The 22,783-nt window shown below is 40.1% G+C and overlaps 1 protein-coding gene across 4 annotated transcripts; it reads left to right on the top strand.

Annotated features, from left to right (window-relative positions):
- Nucleotides 1-21: 21 nt before the first annotated feature.
- Nucleotides 22-20,434, top strand: ADAT1 (adenosine deaminase tRNA specific 1). Of its 4 annotated transcripts, none has more exons than XM_064722879.1 (10): nucleotides 22-209; nucleotides 726-847; nucleotides 1,612-1,680; nucleotides 3,359-3,413; nucleotides 4,193-4,320; nucleotides 5,841-6,459; nucleotides 8,624-8,769; nucleotides 10,970-11,069; nucleotides 14,684-14,770; nucleotides 19,436-20,434. In XM_064722879.1, exons 3-10 carry the CDS (start codon nucleotides 1,632-1,634, stop codon nucleotides 19,566-19,568), a joined length of 1,317 nt encoding a protein of 438 aa, XP_064578949.1. In that variant the 5' UTR covers nucleotides 22-209; nucleotides 726-847; nucleotides 1,612-1,631; the 3' UTR covers nucleotides 19,569-20,434. The 4 variants fall into 4 exon arrangements, with proteins under 4 accessions (XP_064578949.1, XP_064578946.1, XP_064578948.1 ...); XM_064722876.1 differs by having other exon boundaries at nucleotides 89-162; nucleotides 654-847; XM_064722877.1 differs by having other exon boundaries at nucleotides 97-209; nucleotides 654-847.
- Nucleotides 20,435-22,783: the final 2,349 nt, after the last annotated feature.

Here is a 22,783-nt window from a genome sequence, read left to right as displayed (position 1 = left end):
CTGCGCTTGCGCAAGAGCCGCAGCGAGCGGCGGCTGACCCGGGCGAGAAGCGGCTGCGCGTGCGCGAGCCCTGGGGCGCTCTGCGAGCGGCGCGGCCCCGGAGGTTCGGTTGTCGCCGCCCATCCTGGCACCGGAGGAGCAGCGGCGCCGGTGTCCCGGCGGGTAGGCAGGGGCCTGCAGGGATTGCAGCGGCGCCGGTGTCCCGGCGGGTAGGCAGGGGCCTGCAGGGATTGCAGCCGTGGTGGCGGGAGGTGCGCCCGAGCGCGGAGGCAGCGCCCTCGGAGCGTGGGCTGCCTCGGGTCTTTCGGCAAGGGGGCGGCCTCGGAAGGAGGCTGGTGGTGTTAGGCGCCTCAGGTGTGCTGCAGACACCTCACCGGAGTGGCGGCGTGTTGCATGCGGTTGATTGCTGCATAGTACGAGCTTTGGGAACCAGCAGACCCACCTGCTGTTGCACTTAAGGGTTCTAGCGTTGCTTTTTATTTCTTGCGATTTGGAAGACCTTGTTCCCTATAAGTAATCCTGAAAGGGATGATGCAGTTAGGTCTTTGTTGTTGAAATATGGTGCAGGAAAGTATCATGCAGAACAAGGTTGATAACGTTGAAGACATGGGGGTTGTTTTTCAAGTGTTGTGATGGAATCCAATTCTGTGTAGAACCTGCACTTTCGAATCAAGAGCCATGTGGTCAGCTGATGAAATCGCTGGGCTATGTTACCTGCATTACAGGACCAGACTTCCTAAGCAGGGGAAACCAGATCCAAACAGGGAATGGACTTCCCTGGCAGCTGTTGTCAAAGTGGAATCAGCAGCCCAAAGAGAGGCTCTTGATAGTCCAGGAAACTTGCAGGGTAAGAATGAATTTTGGACATAGGGGTGGGAGAGAAGGGAGGGGCAGAGAAGGTTCTTCATGCTTTCTCTATATTTCCTTTTTTTAAGATGCCTTTAAAAAAACATAAATCCCTTCCTGTTCCATTGTCTCCACCCAAATTCTTTACTCCATGATTGTTGGGATTCACAACTTCTGTCTTGAAAGAGGTGGTTTTAGTGAAATGCTGTTCCTCCCAGACCGTAAACAAGACAATGAAAGCCTTCATTTGGCTGTTCAATATGTGGTGAAAGTCTAGGCAGGGCCTGAATTCCTAATACAAACTCTTGAAAAAACATGTTTGATAGAATGCGAGAAACGTTTGCTCTCCTGTAACAGGTTACTACATCCGGTGTTTGTGTTAGTTTGTCATCATCTTCTTTTCCCTTAGTGGCACTTCAGTGTTGTTAGGCAGATTGTATAACATATTTCTTATTTTTATGTGCCTAGGAATGCTATGGCAGTGTCTGTTGTGTGCTGTCTAGCATATCAAGCCTGTCTTAGCATTCCTTCTATGCGGTCCTAGCACTATTTTCCTAGCACTAATGCTTCTATATTCAGTTTTCGATCTGTTTCCTTTCTGTAAGCTTGCATGATCTGCCTCTCTGTACATTCCCTTCTACTCAGTGTTCTGTGTGTTGTCTTACTAGAATGACTGTATGAGAGCAATGCTTCTGGCAGTAGTTGGAGGTGATAGTTTTTTCAGTTAATGTTGTTTTTTTTCAATTAATGTTGTTTCTCTTTCAGTAACTAAGGAAGTTGTTGCTATGGGAACTGGAACAAAATGTATTGGCCAAAACAAAATGCGAAAAACTGGTAAGTATGATATTAAATTCAAGAGCAGACTATCTATGCTGCCTTCTTTCTTGCTGGTGTCATAGAATCAGTGAAGATGTCCAAGGCGTACTGCTTAGACTTGTTCTGGATTGAAGCCAGAAGTGTTAAGGCAACCTTCCTTCACCAATGAGTGAGGAGCTTTGGCAGCCACAATGGCTGCCAGGAAGGTTTTCTGCACTTGCTGCCTCAAAGGTGAATGAAGTTTTTCTATTTGGAAATTTGTGGTTTAGTCCCTGAGTCTGCATACTCAAAGACTTCATAACAAAAAGCAAAACAAAACATCAGCCAAATAATTGTGCTTTGGTTACCTGTTGCAGTGTAATTTTGTTGGGGTCTGATGCAAGAGGTTACCACTGCTGGTACTAACCAGCAGGAAGGTACTAATAGGGTTTTTCTTTCCGACTGCATATTACTGCTAGATAGTTTTAAGTGTTGTACAGTAAATGTATGGGATACGTACACAGCTTCTTGCAACTACCATTTCTTACTGTGTATTGTAGAAGACTTTCCTTGCTCTCTGTGTCCATTTTTTAATTCATGCTGTATCTGTCTCCTCCGCTAGGACAGGGAAGAAGCTCTAGTAATGACGAATGCTGAAAAGTGGCTAAGGGTGCAAAGTGTTCATGCTTGTGAAGGTACAGGGCTTTCTACCCTCTTTAGACTTCAGAGGAGGACTAGACTGAGATATGAAAAAGGGTTTTGCCTGTATCTGGTTTAGGCTGCTTCATATTCTCTATAGTGTCCTTAATTTTGAAATTAATTAGTGGAGCAAAAGAGAAGAAACTAGATTTTGTATCTTAAACTTTTTGCATGTTTCTTGTGATTTGGCCATCTCAGAAGAGTTTTGATAAAGACATTTTTCTGACTGATTTAGGAAAATTATGATCAAACTGTTGTATCATTTACAATCTAGATATTAAGAGTCTAAGTAGAAAATTGACTAGGAAAAAGTAACACTAGTTTGTTTTGCCATTGTTTCTCTTCAGTGATCTCAAATTTAGAAAATACTCTCCTCTTATGATAACATTTTAAACTTGGTGGTAGGTCATGTTGATGGTTATTTGTTAGATCACTTCTAAACTTTTAAAGGTGTTAAGGGGGATTTCTTTCACTTGGCCTTTTATGCCTGAAATAAAAGATGATCTACAGCTCCTGTTCCTTTACATGGCATAACAGGCAGGTACTGTTCAGGAAAGCAGAAGATGAGATGTGCATACTTAGTAAGTATCAGAATTATTTGCAGGAAAAATAGTTTAAATTTTAGGACATCGTTCAAAACGAATCTTCAGCCAAAAGCTTAACAAGCACTTGAAATTTTCTGGTGGAATGTGTTTTGAGAATATCAGGATTTACCCTTGAAAACAAAAGTCAGGAAGATTTTGAAGGATGGTAGTGTTTATTCAACTCAAATATCAGAAGAGTAAAAATTTGGTATTCAAAAGAGTCTCTGACTTGCTGCAGACTGAGTACTTTTATCCTTCATTTGTGTAGGCTGTTGACCTCCTTTTGTCATGATTGGAAGTTTAAATATCTTGCAATACTCTAAAACCAATGGGAAACCTACTAATAAATATGGAGAACTGTCCTATGTTGAATTCCATTTGTTTTGTCTTTTTTTTAGTAATGATTTAGTATTTGCATTTGGGTTTTGGTTTAGGAGACATTCTGAATGACAGCCATGCTGAAATTGTGGCCAAGAGGAGCTTCCAGAGGTGAGGCATGAATGAAGTTTTACTCAATGCTGTAGCAGTGCTGTTACTCAGTGCCACCTGAGGTTGTTGTGACAAAAATCGTTTTGACCTATTGCTAAAGTAGCCAAATTTTGTAGCTTCACATATGAGAATATGGTGAAAGACTGCATTACTTCTGTGTGGGCAACACACTTTTTCCTGTTGTCAGCAGGATTTTAGCCTAATTTTTATACTTCTAGACAGTGTTAAGGCCTTTTCACAAAAGCTTCTTCCTTGTTCTTCTGGAGCCTCTGAATGAAGAATTAGGATCTGATTCATCTGACTTCAATGCAGATCTGATGACTGTTATTCAAGGATAGAATTTTTGCTCTTTCCCGTATGCCAGTCCTCTTGTTTACATGGGATAAACTGGTTCAGGAAACTGAGCCAGGGAAACAGTAATTCTGCAGAAATGAGTACATTTCTTGCAATTCCATGTCACTAAACTGAGTCTCGTAGAATAAGATGAATTGCAGAGTTGATAAAAACACACAGAGTGGTGGGAGAGGACCTTATCTATGCAGTTTGAGATGGTTAACATTAACTCCACTGGACCCAACTCTTTGAGGTCTGTTATTAAAGTTCCAATGATGAGTTTACATTTATTATGTTGGATGCTATCTCTCTGTAGAAGTGTAACTGATTGGCTCCTGATAGACTCCCATCAGGAAAGAACAGACTCTAGAGGGCATTTAAGCTTTGTTTTTTTCTCATGCATCAAAAAGGAAGTCAATGTTTCATGAAAACTTTCTGCCTAACAGGTATCTTCTCCATCAGTTGTGGCTTGCAGCTTCCCATCAGCAATGCATTTTTAGTCCGGGAACTGAAACTGGGAAATGGAAACTCAAACCAAATGTTATCTTTATTTTCTTCTCCAGCCATACCCCATGTGAGTATGCTGGAGTGAACCAAGTACATTGGTCCCACTTGTAGAATCTTTTCTGCCCCATGTCTTTCTTTTGTCTCTCTTTGGTCTGGATTGAGAGTGAGGCAGTAATTCATGTTTACAAATACATGCTCCAAGATGTATTTGACTCCACAGATAGATTTGGCATTTTATCTCACTGGATATGATTCAGGAGAACTCAGTAAGTCTGATGTACTGTTCATTATGTAGTGGAATGTTTCACTTCAAACAGTAGCTATTATTTTTCTTTCCAGGAAATAATATATTTGTCAGAGGTCCTGCCATATTGCCTAGTTGCTTTGCTTCAAGCATTATCTCCTCGGATTAAAATTTTAATAAAAACTACTGGCATTTACCACCATCCCTAAAAGCAACCAAACAAAAGATACCCCACACCCAGCCAACAACCACCCCCACCCCCATGAAGCAAACAAAAAAAAACCCAAACAAACACCAAAAAAACCTCCAAACCAACTAACAAAGAAAAAACCCAAAACCAAGCAAAAAGAAAAACAAGGGAGAAGAGCCAACACTGACTCAAACAAAACCCCCCAACAAACCAAAATGACGCTCCTGAAAAACAAGAATAAAAGCCCCATTCATGAATCATCACTAGCTCCAAGCACAAAACTTCTTTGGGAATGTAATGAAACTTCTGTCATGGAAAACATTATTTGTATGTTTAAAAAAACAGCACCACAAAGATGAAGATCTGTTGACAGAATGAAGGAGTGCAGTGTCATGGTCTACCAACACATCACACATCTTGATGTTACCATGCTCTCTCACTGGTGTGTTCTTCAACTGCTAGTCTGTTACGGAGCAAAGGAGTTTTAAGAACTTTCAAAATATGCCTCATCAGTACTTCAGAGTGAGTTAGTTGCTCATACTTTTTCATGATCTTGAGTGCATTGCTGGAATATGCAATATTATTTTTCTTCATTAGTGCATTTCAGAATAGAAATTACATCTCCAAATTTATTAGTGAGAATAATTTCATTGCCTTTTTTTTCTCACATAAATCAGCAGACCTGTCAGGTTTGCTTAGCTTTGAACTGAGTTTCAGAATTTTGGTTCTGAGCTTGTTTCAGTGATACAGATTAAAGTTTTCACCCTTACTTGACAGATTATTCTTTCATTAATCTTTTGAGGTTCATATTGCTTGGTTAGATCAGGCTGGTTTTCGTGTGAGTCTTCAGCACTTCTTGTAGTCTGTCAAATGCCTTTGTTACCTTTTATTTTATAGGTTGTAAATTTTGCTTTCTTGGTTATCTCTTACATAGAAAGCAGAACTTGAAATGAAGCATATATTGGCTCAAATTTCAGTGAGATTTGATTCAGCTTGACACAAGACAATGTTGTTTCAAAAATGTGTTCTCATAGTTAAGTTTTCCTGAGTGCAGATCTGTGAAAGCTACTAGTAGTTGTAATATTACTGGTATGACATGTTCCCATCACAAGATGGGTTTTTGGCCACTTTCATGCTATTTCTTTTGTCCCAGGTGGAGATGCTTCTATTTTTCCAATCAGTGAACCAGAGAACCAGCTTCCTAAGCCAGTGACTGAAGGTCATGCAGCTGGACAATCAGCAGAATGTAGAAGTGACCATAATCACTTATGTCCAGAAGATGAAAGAAAATCAGAGAAGATGGCAAGGAATTGTATAATCAAGAGAATGAAAATTGATGATGGTGGTAGTTTTTCCATAACCACTGAAGACCTGGCTGTTCAGCATGGATCTGTGAAACGAGAAGACAGCGCAAATCAGAAGAGCTGTCAATGTTCTGCAGAGATGCAGACAGCTAATAAGGAGAGTGGCTTAGTGAGACCAAAGGTAGTAGATGTTCATAGAACTGGAGCCAAATGTGTACCTGGAGAGCTGGATGATGCCCGAATACCTGGGCTGGGGTACCACTGTGTGGGATTATTACGAGTGAAGCCAGGCCGAGGAGATAGAACATGCTCTATGTCCTGCAGTGATAAACTGGCTCGCTGGAATGTGTTAGGGTGTCAAGGAGCTCTTCTAATGCATTTTCTGCAGTATCCAGTGTATCTGTCAGCAGTTGTAGTGGGAAAGTGTCCATATAGCCAAGAAGCTATGCGGAGAGCAGTTATTGAAAGGTAAGTGCTCTCCTCAGATGGTGCATGTGGAGACAGGGAGCTTTGGAAGGCAACGCATGTCGTACAAATATTAGAACTTTAGCAAGCTTTCGATAATGTGTCTTGTAAAATCCTGATAGGGGATCTGGTAAAGTGTGAGCTGGATGAGCAGATGTGGATTGAAAACTATTTGAATGACTGGGCCCAGAAGGTAGTGATCATTAGGCTAAGTGTAGTTAAAGGTGTAAGTAGCCATGTACCCCAGGGATCAATACTAGGTCCAAACTTACTTGATATCTTCATTAATCAGTCATCTGGATGATGGTGCAGACTGTAGGCCCAGACATTTTACTGAAGACTCAAGACTGAGGAGTGGCTGATCAACCAGGGCATTGTGCTGCCATCCACAGCAACCTCAGCAGGCTGGAGAAAAGTGGGAACTTCATGAAGTTCAGCAAGGGGAAGTAAAAACTTGCACCTGGGAAAGAGACAGTCCCATGCACCAATATATGCTGGGGGCTGCCTGGTTGGAAAGCAGCTTCACAGAAAAGGACTAGGGGTTCCTGCTAGATGTGAAGTTGAAAATGAGCCAGTAGTGTGCTCTACCAACAAAGAAGGCTAATGGTGTCTCAGGCCACTTTAGGCAGAGTATTGCAGTGGGTCCAGGGAGATGATCCTTCCCCTTCAGATGTGGTGAGACCACATTTGAAGGGCTGTGTCCAGTTATGGGTCTCTCAGTTCAAGAGGGATGTGGACATACTGGAGAGAGGCCAGCAGAGGGCCTCGAAGATGCATAATAGATTTTTAGCATCTCTCATACGAGAAAAGCTGGGACTACTCAGCCTGGAGAAGAGAAGGCTTGTAGGCATCCTGTCACTTTGTATACGTATGTGAAGGGGGGTGGCAGGGAAAATGGACCCAGGCTGTTTGCAGTGGTGTTGGTGATAGGACAAAAGTAATGGGCACAAACTGAAGCTTAGGAATGTCAGGAAGCACTTTTTTACTTTGAGGGTGACTGAGAACTGGCAGAGGCTGCCCTGAGAAGTTGTGGAGTCTCCTGTCTTTGAGTTACTCAGAAATTATCTGGACACTGTCCTGAGCAGTTGTCTGTAGGTTGCCCATCTGGAGAATGATGGTTGGACTAGGTGACCTACAAGAAGTCCCCTCCCACCTCAGCTGCTCTGTGATTTACTACAGTGCTTCAGGACACATAGTATGTGACAGATTGTACTGGTCAGCTGGAAGAAGACAATTGTGTTACACTGGAGAGGAAAAGCTTATATGTGTTTTCATGGTTGTAAAAATTTGTCTGCTTCTTTAATCTCAGTTACATCCAAGACCTGATCTTTTTCTTGCTGTGTGTAGTGGAGCTCTCATAACATAACTGTCACCTCAGGGAAATCTGTATGAGAGATGAACTGAACTGCTGCAAAATGAGGAAGGTTATCTGTTGTGCACTGGCCTTCTTTCTGCTCAGATTCTTCAGCTGATGAAAGCTATCCCAGCAACAAGGATAGGAAGTGAACATTTTTCTTACATGGGAGGCTAAATCAGTAGAGTAGAGCAGTAGAGAATGGTAAATGGATTTGGGCAGAGTGAAGGGAAAGGAGAGCAAAGAAAAAACCACTCTGTGTAAATATTGTAGTGATTAAATACATGCTGTTTTTTTTTTTTTTTTATGATCGTAATGTCATTCAGTATGCAACCATAATTTAAGGTAACAAAGATGAGATTATATATGGAACTCTAGGTGTACTTTGTGTGTTTTTAGGCATTGATCATAAACCTTCAGCCTCATGAAACAATTCCCAGTGTAATGCAGTTGACTATGTAAATACCTTATGATTTTTATTTATCTTTGTGATTGCAGAAGTATATTGCAGGTTTTGTCCTGCATTTGACTTAATTGATTATAATAGCTTTTAAATAGACCTTTTTAAAAGTTAGTTTATATTTTTTTCTTTAGGATGGACAAGGTCCTAGTAAACTAATGTGACTTTGGGGTTTTAGTTAATAAATATTTTTCTGAAGGGAAAAATGCCTCCAAAACTCATTGTCTCACCTATATAACTCATGTTCGATTCAGTTTTAATGTAAAAAAAATGTATTTTAGATAATGAAGGGAAATGGTGCAAAATGGTCTTGTTTGGGAAGAGCATACTGAAAATTTCTGTGTTTCCTGTAGGTGTCAGCACATCTCATCTTTACCGGATGGTTTTCTCGCTCAGGAGGTTAAGCTGCTGCAATCAGATCTTCAATTTGAACACAGCCGACAGGCAATTCAGGAAGTTCAAAGTAACAGCAAAACAAAACTTGTTCCTTGTAGTGCAGGTGAGTTAATTTGGGCTGGTTGCGTAACTGTGTGCAAAAGTCCAAATAGAAATGAGATGGGTCTGGTTCTTTGGAATGGAACATCATTCCTTGCCAGTATGCTAGTGGCAAAATACAAAAAGCAAGAAATTATTTTCAGGTCATGACTTAATTGTTAATAATATTTGTCTCACCCTCTAGTTTCCAGTAGGAAGTTTTCAGGCTGAATAAACACTTGGTTGATGTGATTAAGAGTTTATAAGTAAACACAGAAAATAACCAGGGGAAATAAAAGTTGAGTACAAAAAGAAAACAGAAGACTTCTTCTTTCAGTTAGTTTTGCGTTCTCTTTGGTAATGAACAAAAGACTTGCCGTGCTGAGTTATGTTTGTAATTGCTCCAAAAATCTGTGAATGAGGAAAGAATACAGAGTAGTGTAGTGTAAAAGTTGTATTGATAGATATTTTAGGCATGGCAATTTTTTGCCGTGGTGATGAATGAATGCTTAAATCTCATTGTGGTTTTGCAACATGGTCTCATTTGGGAAAAAGAAAAGGAACTGCCACTCTATGTGCATGGCTAAGCAGTTTCTTTAACTTGGACATGCCTGCCTTCTGCTTCTGATCAGACTTTTGTCTGAATCAGAACTGGAAGTTTTCTATTACAATACAGGTAATGATAAAATAGAATGGAGATAAAGTGTTCCTTAATGAAATTCACATTCATTAAATTGGAGTTATTTACAAGTGCCAGGAGGAAAAATATTTTCATTTTGTGAGATAAAAAACAAATTTCATCATTGAAAAGTAGTGCCAATTGAGTTACCAAAAAAGGCCTGAAAGCAGCTGTGACTAAATTCAGTGTATGTCTTTCTTGCTGTACACTTCTCAAGTCATTCTGTTAAAGAAAGATGAATGATGCCTTAGCACGCTTTTTTATGCCAGGTGGTTTCTTTTCTTGAAGGAATAAAAATCAGAATAAGCTCTAAATTTAGGACTGTTGCACAGAGTATTGAAAGATGCTTGAAAGGAACATTGCAGCTGTTAGTTTAGGAAAGTATCTTTTCTGTTTAGTGCTTTGAAGTTTGAGATAAGGATGAAAAAGTGAAAGAATAGAAAATGTTTTAATTTTTAAGTAACTTTGTAGCTGCTTGTCAGAAACTGATATCCTCTAACCAAGTGATTTTTAGATATTTCACATGTGGAGGATTTAATACCAGTCATATGTATCTAATGTTATTTCATGTTACACAGGATTGTAATTTACTAGGGTGATACAGCATTGTGCTTGAATCACTGTGTAAGTACAATTGGCAGCATACAGCTGAATTGTAATACAAGGATGAGTAACATAAGCAGTCTCTTTGAGCATCTTGAGTAACAAGATGGTCTTGGCAGTGAATGCATGTGCAACTATTCTACCTGTTATGAACACAGAGAAGAGGGAGAATTTAGGAAAAAGAAGCTGTCTCACGGCAGTAGAAGTTGAAGAATCTGCTGTTTTGCTATGGAAGGACAGATTTGACATGTCAGTTTCTGTTGACATGCTGCTGATGCTTTGCTCATTACTTAGAAATTATAAGGTATTGTATATAGAGTTTCAGCATTTAGAGGTTTACAGTCTGAGACGATTACGAAGTTCTCAGATTTGGGGTAGAGTTTAAGGCTGTTGGCACTTTCTATCTCTTTCAACAAATTATTTTTGTATGACTACTACCTAATAATGTTTTTTAAGTAAAGTCTACAAATATTTGGTGTGTGTCAGTTATCAAACATGAAACTACTTAGAGTACACAATAAAATAGTAGCAGGCGGTAAATTAAGAAAAACAGAGGGACTGGTGCAAGTAGTTTAGGGCAGTATTTCACAGCCTGATGTGAAAATAAGCCATGTAACTTGGAAATTTCTTCATGCGTTGTCTGGACTGGATGCACAAAAGAAAGTAGAATCTCCCACAGAAATGGAGAATTACAAAGCTGAAGGCCAGAAATTTAGAGGCATGGATTATTAAATGATCTAACTAAGACGAAAGCTCTGTGTGTGTGTGTGTTTTTGTTTTTTTAAAGTAAACATTCTGTTACATACTGGAATTCTGGCCCTGGAAAACCACGGTCCTCTTTCTAGTTTGAATTATTTTGGGAAGCAACACATGAATAAATAGAATGAAAGGAACTGTTAGGTGACAAGAGCGTCTCCCTTGTTCATAACAATGTCTTCTGCAGCTATCAGTTGGAGTGCAGTCCCTGAACAACCTCTGGATGTCACCTCAGACGGCTTCCGCCAGGGAACAACAAAGAAGGGGATTGGGAGCCAGCAGAGCAGGTGGGAGAGTATTGTTATATCTAGACATGTTTCATTTGTTAGCTTACATGCCTTTGTCAGCTCATGTGATGTTGTCAGAGCAGGAGGAAATCTAGAGAGTGGTGAAGAAGGAGGAAGGTAGAGAGTAGGGGAAAAGGACGAGTCGCTGTGTAAGGGAGAAAGGGCAGTTGGAATAATGGAAGTTAGATGAGAATTAACAAGTTTATCCTATTTCTTTATCCCTGTTGAGAACATTGTAGATAATGGTGGTGAGGAACTGTGATCAGTTTTTATTAAAAGGATGTTTACTGTTGAAGGAAACAGAATTTTTGCTTTCTGGTTTTGACTGTGAAGGAAATGTGTGCATTGCATTTTCTCTTTCTAGAGATTTCTTTAACTTGAATAGTCAAGCCAGCTGTCCTCCATTTAATGTCTATCCTTTTAATGATGTATGATCATTAAAAGTGTAGCTTTGAAACATGACTTTCTGCCTTAAAGTTTGAAAAGGTGTTGAAATGATGGCGGCACACTCCTAACATGAATGTGTCACCTTTCTAGCTGTCATCTTGGCACTCGGTTCGGCCAGCTTGTCACTTGGCTCTTTAAGAAATCCTCTATCAACAATCATAGTTTAAAGAAATAGTTACTTATTTTTCTTGATGTTGAGAGAAATTACTTATAAGCAACTGCAAACAAATTTCTCCATCTCTGTGTTATCTTCATTTTGGATGAGGTGCCAAAATTATCATTGTTCTGTGGAAATTCAGCTGAAGGATTGGTGTTCATGTTTTAGCTGTTGGCTGATTATACTACCAAATTATCAATGGTCATATTGTTCATGTTCCCCAGACTTTTTGGAAGGATGATGACAATCCTGACAAGGGGGTGAATAGCATAGGAAATACAGCTCAGATAATTCTTTTGGAGAATTTATTAATTTATCTGCAAGTTGCACATTCTGGGCTTCTTGCAGTTAGGCCTGATTTGACCGAAGTTTATCCTGGTATATCCTAGTATTTCCAAATTTTCAGTGGAAAAGAAGAGGACCAGGAATTTTGTGGTTTGTGACCAGTATTGGTGTCTGCAGTATTGCTAACATAGGTGACCTAGGTGACTTAGTGCATCTTTCCAGACAGACTCCATGTGCACTGTAGAATATTTATTTTCAATATGCGATATGTAAGTATTCCAGAAAACATGTGAAAGATTAAACAAACCAGCTAACTCCTTTTTCTCAGTAGGATTAAATTTGTAACACAGCATTTGTGCATCAGCTCTAAAACTTGAGAGCCATCTCCTTGCTGGCAATTAGCACAAAAGCGTGAGAACTCAATTATTGTTGAAAGATCCTCTTCTCAACGTGTGCTTGAAGTTCACTAAAACTTTCAAAAGTTATTAGAGCCTACAAGACTGTGTGATTACAAACATCTCATTTCCTTAGGGAATCAGAATTAAAAACAGGGTCAATGCACAAGTGAACTATTTACGCTTTTGAGGTAAACAGTCACAAAAGGAACTTTTATAATGAAAATAAGGAATTTACAGCCTTATTGGGACTGATGGTGCTTAATAATAAACAGGACTTGTATTTCAACATTCTTTTTCCTCTCAAGGAATCTCAGGGTGATTGCTGGGAAGTGTTCTTTGAGGGTTTTTTCCCCCTTCCAGTATGCTAGATGACCTTAAATACAAGGATGGTAAGGCTGACTGACTAAAAGGAATTTGTAGGTAAATGTCTGGTATGTGCTTTTGTTAATGCTTCATTAACTAAACCACCAAATACTACAAGATGAAACTTTGACAGGTTAAATGGAATATTAAATTTTAGAGCATCTTTGCATGCTGTCATCACCAGTGGGGTTCAGCAGGGCTCTGTTTTAAGGCCAGTGCTTTTCAGCCTCCTAATAAATGACTTGGATGCGGGACTCAAAGGTACACTAAGTTTGCCAGTGATACTAAATTGGGAGAAGCTGTTGACTCCCTTGAAAGAAGACAGGCCCTGCAGAAAGACCTTGACAAATGAAATGGTTGGGCAATCACCAACCGTATGAAGTTTAGCAAAGACAAATGCCAGTTTCTGCACATGGCACAGGGTGACATGCATATATGGACAGATTGGGGAATGAGAGGCTGGAATGCAGGGCCATGGAAGGGGACCTAGGAGTCCTGGTTAACGGATATGAGCCAGCAGTGCCCTGGCAACCAGGAGGGCCACTCTCATCCTGGGGGCCATCAGGCCATCACTGGTGGCTGAGTGAAGGAGGGAACTGTCCTGCTCTGCGCTGCTCTGGTGCAGCCTCACCTCCTGCGGGCAGTGTTGGGCACAGGAATATAAGAAGATAAAGCTCTAAGCGTCCAAGGAGGGGGCCATCAGGGATGATGAAGGGTCTGGAGGGGAAGCCCTACAAGGAGCAGCTGAGATCACTTGATTTGTTCAGCCTGGAGAAGGGCAAACTGAGGGCAGGCCTCACAGCAGGCTACATCTTTCTTGTGGGGTGACACAGAGGTGCAGGCACTGTTCTCTGCTCTCTGGTGACCGATGGCGGGGCCTGAGGAATGGCTGGAGCTCTGTCAGAGGAGGTTTAGGCTGAGTATTAGGTAAAGGTTCTTCACCTTTACCTGGAGGTAAAGGGTGGTCGGGTGCTGGAACAGGCTCCCCAGGGCAGTGGTCACAGTGGTCTGAGTTCAAGGAGCATTTGGATAATGCTCTCAGGCACGTGCTGGGATTATTGGGGTTTTCCTGAGCCAGGAGTTGGACTCGATGATCCTTGTGGAGATTCTATGATACTACGCAATTTTTGATGTTCTTAAAACACATGCTAGCAGCATAGGAAGATTTATTTTTTTAAATTGATTTTGTTTTCAGTGCTTGTGGAGAATCAGCTTGTATTTGTTGCAGAACTGAATCTGTCATTGTTAAGACAAGTACACAAAGATAATTAAATAGAGGAAACAGCTGGGCCATTCAAAACAAAAGTACACTTTATCAACAGTGATTGGATTCTGGTTGCCATCTCTTTGGGGAAGTAGAAGGGCTCAAAGCTGACGAATGTATATAGTATCTTCTAAAGATCTTTAAAACTTTGTCTCACTTTATTTTTTGATGAGCCTCTTTGTATTTAACTGCCCTGCAGCTTTTTTGCTGAATGTGTCCTCATCACCATTGTGAAAACATCAGCGTTGTTCCAGATATTTCTGCTCCTTCTTTTATTTGTTTTGAATAATACAAAATTTAACAGTTTGTAAAAAGGTTCTGCTTGTTTGTGTCCCCTGTTCTGGGACTAGTCCTTCTGGCTAAACCTTACTGTAGCTCTGAACTGATGACAGTGCAGTTTCATGCAGATAACAGTGTGATATTAAAGCATTCATTCTGCAAACTGGTGAGTGCTGGCTGGGAGAATGGGGCAATGCAGCTTTTTGTCAATATAGCATTTAAAACTAAGGGAAAAGGCATGCGGGCAGCTTGGATGGGGTAGAAAAAGTTAAATGGTAGAAAAGTTTTTACATTCACTGAGAAGTGAGCATAATGCTTTCTATCAAATGTGTTTAGCTGCAATGTTCTGCTGTAAGGTGGAATGAATTTATGGGGTTTTTTTCCATCAGAATTCCTAATTTTAATTTTTTTTTTATATCAGATCCAAAATCTGTAAAGTGGAACTCTTCCATAAATTCCAAAAGCTGGTGACAAGTATTTCACAAGAGGATCTACCAGACACTCTACGGTAAAGACATTATCATTGCCTTTAGTAGAATGAATTTATCTTAATGAAACTGAACAGTACTGTAATGATACAGTATCTGCTCATGAATCTCATTTTAGATAAGTCCATTGTTAAAGTTTGATACTTGAAAAATGTGGAAAGAGACGCAAGGTGAGGAAGTGGTGTTTGTTTTTGAAAACATGAGCTATTGGATCAGCTGCCTGCACCTCTCTACCCTTGGATGTATTCAAATCCGACATCACAAAATTACCATGGAGTTACTGATATCTAGTTGGTGTTCAGTAATACTGTCAAATTCCACTTCTTTGATTCACAAGAAGGAAGAGTTTGAGTAAAAAAAACAATTTTTTCTTTGTTTCTTTTTTTTTTTAAAGTTTAGGGTAAAATCAGTTTTCAGCTTAGCATATGGTGGAGTAAGAGCTACTAAAGTGAGATGGTGCTCTTTCTGCATTTTTCTCTCATATGGTTGGTAAGGATAGATAGGGATCTTTCTGCAGTGCATATGTTGCATAAACAGAGACCTTCTGGGAAGAAAATAAAGCAGCTTTTGTCTGAAGACGCCATAATTGGAATTTTCCTTTACATTATTAAGAACAAATTTGGTTTATCAGACTGGAGTTAATTACTTCCAGTAATCATCCATTATGGCATGGCATTATGTCCATTATGTATTTGGTGGTGTACTATAAAGCAAAGCATAGTTTCACATGTACAGAAACTTAGTTCTCTTTATTTTAGAGACTTCTGGGAATGTAGAGGGTTCCAAATCCATTGCTATGGAAGGTTTATTTTATTTTAGACTTACTTCCAGATATAATTTCACCAGCTTTAGGATGCAGTTAACCCAACTCTTGAGCCAGTTTAACTGCTTGTAGCTGCTGATGGAGTGGTCCCACAGCAGTTCAGCCAGTAGCCAGCTGCTACTGGCTGTTGATTTGTGTTTTCTCCCTTGTATCAGTAGCATTTCTCCAATCTCATGATGAACCAGTTCAACTGGGTAATGTGGCTGAAAACAATTTCCTTCTTTTCTGTGTTTTCTCTTGGACTAAAGAACTTAATGGAAATCTGAAACAGATAAAACCCATGCCAAGGAAGTAGGAGGCATATGTGACTGAAAGAAGGGGAGATAGGCCATTTCAGCCCTTCATGGTACTAAGATAGTAGGTGCAACAAACTTACCCGAAGTGCACCCTGGCTCTTTAATTAATGGATCTTGCTTGCTTTTGAGTTCTGTTGAATTAAACATTGCAGTTACCTTCTGTCTGTGGAAGTGTCTTGTAACTGTTTCAAAGTTTCAATGTCAATATGGACCATGCTATTGCTGAGATGCTTTAAACTGATTCTGTAAGTAGAGATACTTTGTCCTTAAATCAGTTTGAAATATAAAATTTTTAGCCTCTTCTGAGTGGGCGTTTGTCCTCACTTTTTTAGCCATCATAATTTCCTCAAAACAGACTGTGAACTTGTGCATTGTTGGGTAGGTGACTCATTATGCTGATCACATGCTGCTTACATAAAGTCACTTCACCTCAGGGCTTTTCTAGACCACTGGCCTTGTTTCCTTTGACTTTTTTGTCCTCTACTGTTTGTCTGTCTGGGCTTCTCCTGACTAAGTCCAGCTGATTCACAGATGTGACATTGTTTTTTTACTGCACAAACTTTATTTATACAGAGGAGGTGCTAGCTCACCAGTCAGCTTGTGCAGCTGGTTGCCTTGGAAGTATTTTGTTTTTCCTCCTCTTCTTTTGAAAAGCAAAATTAAAAAGTGTCTTCGTGTTGCTGTTTCCTTCATCTTCCCTTTTTTTCCCTACATGGTATTCTGATGTTTTGATTTTTCTTTCCCTCTTGGAGTCTGAGTGAACTTCAGATAAGAAATCCTACACTCTCCAATTGTTTCTTTAAACTTCTGTGTATTTAACTGTTACCAGTTTTGTATTTTCTTCACATTCAAATGTATCTTGTTATCTCTTCCCGCAAATGGTTGGCTCTAAAGCTGTGCTATCACGCAGTTTCCTTTTTCCACTTTGACCCTAAGTTCCTTCCCTGACTCTTCTAATCCACTTCTCTTGCCTTCCAGTTTTTCTGATCCATCGAGGAATGCTCATTCTCTAATACTTTCAGATTTGCTGAATAGCTTGTTTTGTAGTTGTAGGGTATATTAAGACAAGGGTTGTTCTTCATGTAATGCTGCCTTCATTTACTGTTGTCCACTGTCAGACTTGGGAACTGGGAATTTAGCTTTACATGGAACTGATTCTATTCTGATGTTATTTTGGGGTTTTTTTTTATTTTATTTGTTTTTTTTTGGTTAGTTTTGTTTTGGGTTTGTTTGTTTGTTTGTTTGTTTTTGTGTGTGTGTATCTAAATCTGCTTCTCCTTTCTTATTCATTCTTCACACAGAAGGATCTGTGTGGGTACTGTTGAATTGGAACAGGTAGACAGCCTACTGGGGCCAGAACTTTGCTGGCTCTTCTAAAAGGCAAATTTAGGTATTTGTAGTAGTATAGCTTATCTAAGATCTTAAGCATGACATTCATCAATTTGGGTTTTTTCAGGATTTAGTTTATTTGCTTTCAGATGAGACTGAGAAGGAGGTGGTGTTTGGCTGGTATGAGCTACTTCACCAAGAACCAGATAGTACTGTATAATGCTGTCCCACCTTCTTTCTTCTTTTGCAGTAATTCTTATGATCTGTCTTCTGTGCCTTACTTAAATTCTCACTCCTCTCAATAGGTAGACTAATGTTATTTATTTATTACCTGTTACCGCCACCTATCATACCTAATTTTCTTCTGTTGATTCCCTCTCATTATCATTTTGAAATTACTGGTGCATAAATTGATTCCCTTCTGTTGATTCTCTCTCATATTATCATTTTGAAATTACTGGTCCATCTTTTTTTTTTTTTCTTTTCATGTTTTCCATGCTCACTGTCAAGGGAATGGTGACACACCATTGGACAGTGTTGTGCTATTGCTAATCTGAATTGTTACATAAAATCCTCTGCAGTATTCTTTGCAGATCACTTGATGGTAACGTGGCAAAGGAGATTTTTTCATTACTGGGTTTTTTTTTTTTCCCTGCTGTTAGGAAAAAAAACATGCCTTAGTGACCACCCGGGGAAGTGAAAACCTTCTCTTGTCATACAGTGGCATCCACCGTAGAGAGTCTCCAGGCATTGCTGTTTGAACAAGGTGTGGCTGGCTGTGTGGCCCTTTGTTTGAATCTAAGGGAGACTTTGTAAAATAAACCTGCCCTGACTTTCTTGCTGGGCTTGTTAAATTAATGACTAATCCTCTTTTCTCTTAAATTGTAGTGAGGAGCCATCACAATTAAGATTGTACTACTATTCTTCCTTCCTGCTCAGTTCACAATATGGAGGATTCCAGTTCCAGATCCAGTACAGATAATGGGGTTCCGTTACCATTCCACTGGCCAGGGTGGGGGAAAGTTCTAGTGGGGCCCTTACATGGGACTTTTGAGAGCAGCTTGCAGGTTAGTTTCACAGAATATGAATAATGTGAAAGAGGTGGAGAAAGCAAAATGGATTGGCTGTGATAAGAGCACAGGGCAGGTTTTTTAAGAGAGAATACATCTCCCTACATAGACAGGTTCTCTCCACTCTTGCACCTTTCTGAACACAAGGTCTGAAGGATAGATATATGGTGTGCTTTGCATGTTACGGTATTCTAGAAATAAACTCATGGCAGAATGCTGAGTGCCTCAAACACAGCTTCTGATGATCTGCTGTTATGGTAGAGCTGTGGGGTTTTTTTGGGGGTGCTCATAATTGCCTTTGAGCTTGAAAGCCTGTTTTAGAGGTTAGTGCAGTAGTTCTCAGACCTCACAGATTAGGATTCCTGCAGTAGTTTGGCTCTTTCTCTTTCTTGGTGAAGGTCATGTTGCCTATGATCTTCCCTTCATATTGGGTTTAATGTATAAACATTGCCTATCCCATGTGGCTGGCAGGTGTTTTGGCAAAGGAAGATGAAAGAGGTTGGGAATGGAATGCAAGGAAAGGAAAAAAAAATCTTCATGAAATTGTCTTACAGGCACTTGTGTTCAGATATTCTAGACTTGCATTTCCCTGTTTTGAAAGTCGTTGGTGTAATGTACTCAGCAATGACCAGTTGTTCTGCTGAGATTGTGGGGCATAGTTGCTACTTGAGGAAGGGGAATGACACTAAAACTGATGTGTCTCTTTTGCTTTAGGGAAAGAAAAGAGAGTGTTTCCTCCTTTGTCTCGTTCTTCCCTGTTAGTTTTTTGTTGGAAAAGAAAAACTGTCTAGTTCATTCTGTCCTTTTCCAGCCTGTTTTCTAGCATGCTAAAGCTACTTTCACCCAATTCAAAGCACCCTAGCTACCTTTTCAGCTTTGCTTCAGTGGCTTTTGCTGTCATGGAAGTTTTCTGTGGTCACACAGTCAAACACAAACGTTTCTAGTGCTAGAAGAGTTGTTTTGCTTCCTTTTGCAAGATTGATGACAATGCCTAGCTTTAAAGCCTGGGTGTCTCCGAGTCTCCCTAGAAGAGAATTTCACTAAGTAGTATGGAAGAGTTCATAGGAGATTGTCAGGCCCTTAGATGTTTGATTTCTTTTTTCATTTTGTGACCTCATATTCAATAGGATCATAGAATTGTTTTCATTTTTGTGCATTTTCTGTCAGGATGAAGACACTAAAAACCTACTGGGACTACAAGGAAGCTGCGTTAAATTATCAAGAAGCCTGGAGAGTGCTGCGTAGCCAAGCTCTGCTGGGTTGGGTCAAGAATGCCAAGGAATACCTGCACTTCACATGAGAATCCATGTGACTGTGTGAATCCAGGAATAAGCTCTGGTCCACAGCAGATACCTTTGTATTTCAAGGGCCAGAAAATGACACCCTCTAGTTTATGTGCTGTAAAGAGACAGGAGTGAAAAGGAAAGCCATTTAGAGAGTACTTTTATTTTTACTGAGTTGAAGTCCTCTTTTTATTGAAATATAGAAAAGGATCATTGCTGACTTTAAATTCTGAGCTGCATGAAATAATATGCTTCCAAAAGAAAGGAAGCAGTGCTGTGCTATCCTGGTATCTGAAGGTAGGGCCTACCAGCCATAGTCATTGCAGTGAAAGAAATGTCAACTGAAATTCAAGCATTATTATGGAAAATTTTAGTGCCACTTTTTTCTTCCGCCTCTCATAATGTTGTTGTTTTTCTGTTGCTGGGACAACCCTCATGCATAGTAAGTAATACTTTCATAATTCTGAGCTCTTCTTGTCTGGTGCATGGAAGAATTTTCTATGTCCTTCAGCCCCATTGCTTCTAACTTGAAAAACTAGTTCTGTTAAAGTGTCTCTTTTTTTGGGAATCCTTCATATATGCTGCTATTTTCTAAACATAGCCGCAGATATTGCCACAGCAGAAGCAAAAGCACTGGGAAGGAGTCTGTGTCAAACAATACTACTTATGATATTCTGTGCATCTCAATTTCAGGACTTTGCCAGATAACATTTCAACTGCTTTGCCTCTGTAGGCAGGAAAGAAAACTTCTGAATGACTTGGTTCAAATTGGCCAATCCTGTGTAATTACAGGCAAACATTTACCTACTTTTCAGTGTTTCAAGCACCGTCCATCTCCATGCTCCCTTGCGGGAAATGGTCAATTAAAAGCAGAAATGCTTCAGCTATTTATGTCACTGGCCCTTGTGTTCATTAATAGCCTGGCAAAGGTGGAGATGCTTTGGGGAGTATTGAAAGTAGTCTCTGGCATGTTCCTTCTATTTTCTCTTGCCATTATGCTTTATTACCAACTAACATCTGCATGACAAGACAGTCAACACTGTGAGCAGTTGTGGGGGAAGCAGTGTGTAATCCTCCTTAAACCTTCTGTTCCAGTTATTGCCTTTTGTGAGCAATTTCAGGACTGTGTAACTGCTCCTGAGCCCATTCCCCTTTTGTATTTTTCTCTTGTAAACCACAATTCATAAAATATTTGGACAAGGCAATGTCAGGATGAAAGAAGCGGATAATTTAGAACTTGAAAATTCCTTAGTGATTTGATTTTTTTTTTTGTTCTTTGGTGGTCTGTAGTTTTGGATTTGAAAAATGGGCACAGCAGTTCTCCAAACAGCCTTTTTTGTCAACCTACTGAGCTACATATGGGACCAAACAGTACACATAACGTTACAGTATGAGAAGTGATAGCAGCAAATCCTTGTTACTTCACACTCAGGCTAACTTGTCAAGTAAGAATAGTTCTCTTGTTGAAGAAGTAACAACTTGAATTCTGTGTGTATTTGCCCATTCTCTCAAATCCAGCACTAACATGCAGAAATACCAGTTGTACTGGTGAGGGGGAAGTAATTTTATGTGTTTGTAGAGGGCAAGGGATTATGGAGATTAGGAACTTGCAGTAGTCATCAGAGGATAAAAAATGGCCAGATGCCATTGCACATGGGTTACAGGGTGAGCTGCTGAAAATAAATGGTAGCTGTTCCTGTAATCGAGCAAGTAGTATTCCAAGGACAGAGTTCTATAGTGTACCTAAAGAGCTATCAGTAGATTTCCAGGTTCCTGACATTTGCCTTTGCTGAAATCTTGCAGAAACTATTAACTTACCATACCTAGTTTTGCATAGGTAATCAACAATGCCTGCAGTGAACCTGCTGACCAGACTGGAATGTTCCCATTTCCTATTCAGCTGCAATATTAAAATGGGTTACATAAGACTAGTTCTGTAGTCATGCATCAGTTTTCACATAAGCAGTTATATGGTTTAAATTCTTCTAACTCTTTTCTACAGTTTGAGCCTGGCTGTTAGGATTGTTGCTGGTAGGATTTTTTTGTGAATTTCTAAAATACTTGTGAACTGTAGACTGTTGCTGTTTTGTTACCTGTCAGATTTAAAAGTAGTTTTTGAGGTGCTGAACACTGATGCTAACTTCATTTATTGGATGGAGCTGAGGACATATTTAAGCCTAGAGCAAGTCAGTGAATATGCAAAGAGAAGGAAAGAGCTGAAACAGAACAGCATTTAAAAGGCTGAGGGGCTAAGCCTGTGAGAGCTCATCCTCGACTGGATGGCATTTCTGTGACAGAAAATCAGTATATAAATGCTGCATTTGTTTCATTTGAAAATGTCAGGAAATGCTGTTGGCAGTACCATGAAACTGATTTAAAAATCAGAAGGGAAAAATGCAGAGATAGGAAAGAACAGTCTCTGCTTTTGTAATTGGTAGCAAACTAAACTTGGATCACTGTCAGCAGGTCTTTGGAAGAATTGCTCCTGGAAAGGAACAGTTGATATGTTCCAAGCCTGTATCACTTCTTTGCGCTGGTATAGCTGATACCCCGAAAAACAAAGATAGGCAAGGCACAGAGAGGACAGCAGAATGCAGAGACTCTGCCACAGGAGAGCAGAGTTAGCAGGGAGGGAAGCAGCAGGAATGAAGTGCCCACAGTGCATGGTTAATGAGGACAAGCAAACAAGTGGGAGTGGGAGCAGCAGAGCACAGGAGGGCACCAAGATTCCCACCATATGTGTAAAATGAGCACATCTGTATAACCCAGATAGGGCCTTGCCTGTCCCAAACTTGTTTGGAGACCAATTGCTCTTACTTGCCAGGACAAAGAAACTGTAATCATTGAGTGGAATGTCTTTAACAGCATCACTGTTAGAGGTGTTATTCTCTTTTCAGTCCTAGTAAGAAGGCAGGACAGACTCCCTGCATATCTTGAAGGAAGTCAAACCCGAGCATCGAAACAAGTGGTTTTCTCCCAGGGTGAGAGTAATCATGTTTGACCTTGAGGCTGCAGTTCCACAAGACCAGATGTTAGCATCCCACTGTCTTTGGAAAAGCAAGGTTTTGATCTTCACCGTGTACTTCCACTGCTCACCTTAACACAGGCTGGAAGGTTTACTGATCTCAGTACATTGCGAGTAAACTGAAAAATATTTAAATTGCTATATTTGTAGAAAAACAAACCATCAGCCCAAAACAAGATGCAGCCTTTCACTAGGAGTTAAAAGATC

Source organism: Zonotrichia leucophrys, chromosome 11 (genome assembly GCF_028769735.1).
Source record: "Zonotrichia leucophrys gambelii isolate GWCS_2022_RI chromosome 11, RI_Zleu_2.0, whole genome shotgun sequence".
Taxonomy (NCBI): Eukaryota; Metazoa; Chordata; class Aves; order Passeriformes; family Passerellidae; genus Zonotrichia; species Zonotrichia leucophrys.
Note: the sequence above shows the minus strand (reverse complement) of the source record. Positions and strands in the feature narration are given on the sequence as shown.

Bases quoted from the DNA above. Each gene is read 5' to 3' on its own strand.
- ADAT1 (XM_064722876.1), top strand. From the start codon at position 679: ATGTGGTCAGCTGATGAAATCGCTGGGCTATGTTACCTGCATTACAGG. The intron at 4,321-5,840 runs GTGAGTATGCTG...CTTTTGTCCCAG, and splicing joins CTTCTCCAGCCATACCCCAT to GTGGAGATGCTTCTATTTTT. The intron at 8,770-10,969 runs GTGAGTTAATTT...TGTCTTCTGCAG, and splicing joins ACTTGTTCCTTGTAGTGCAG to CTATCAGTTGGAGTGCAGTC.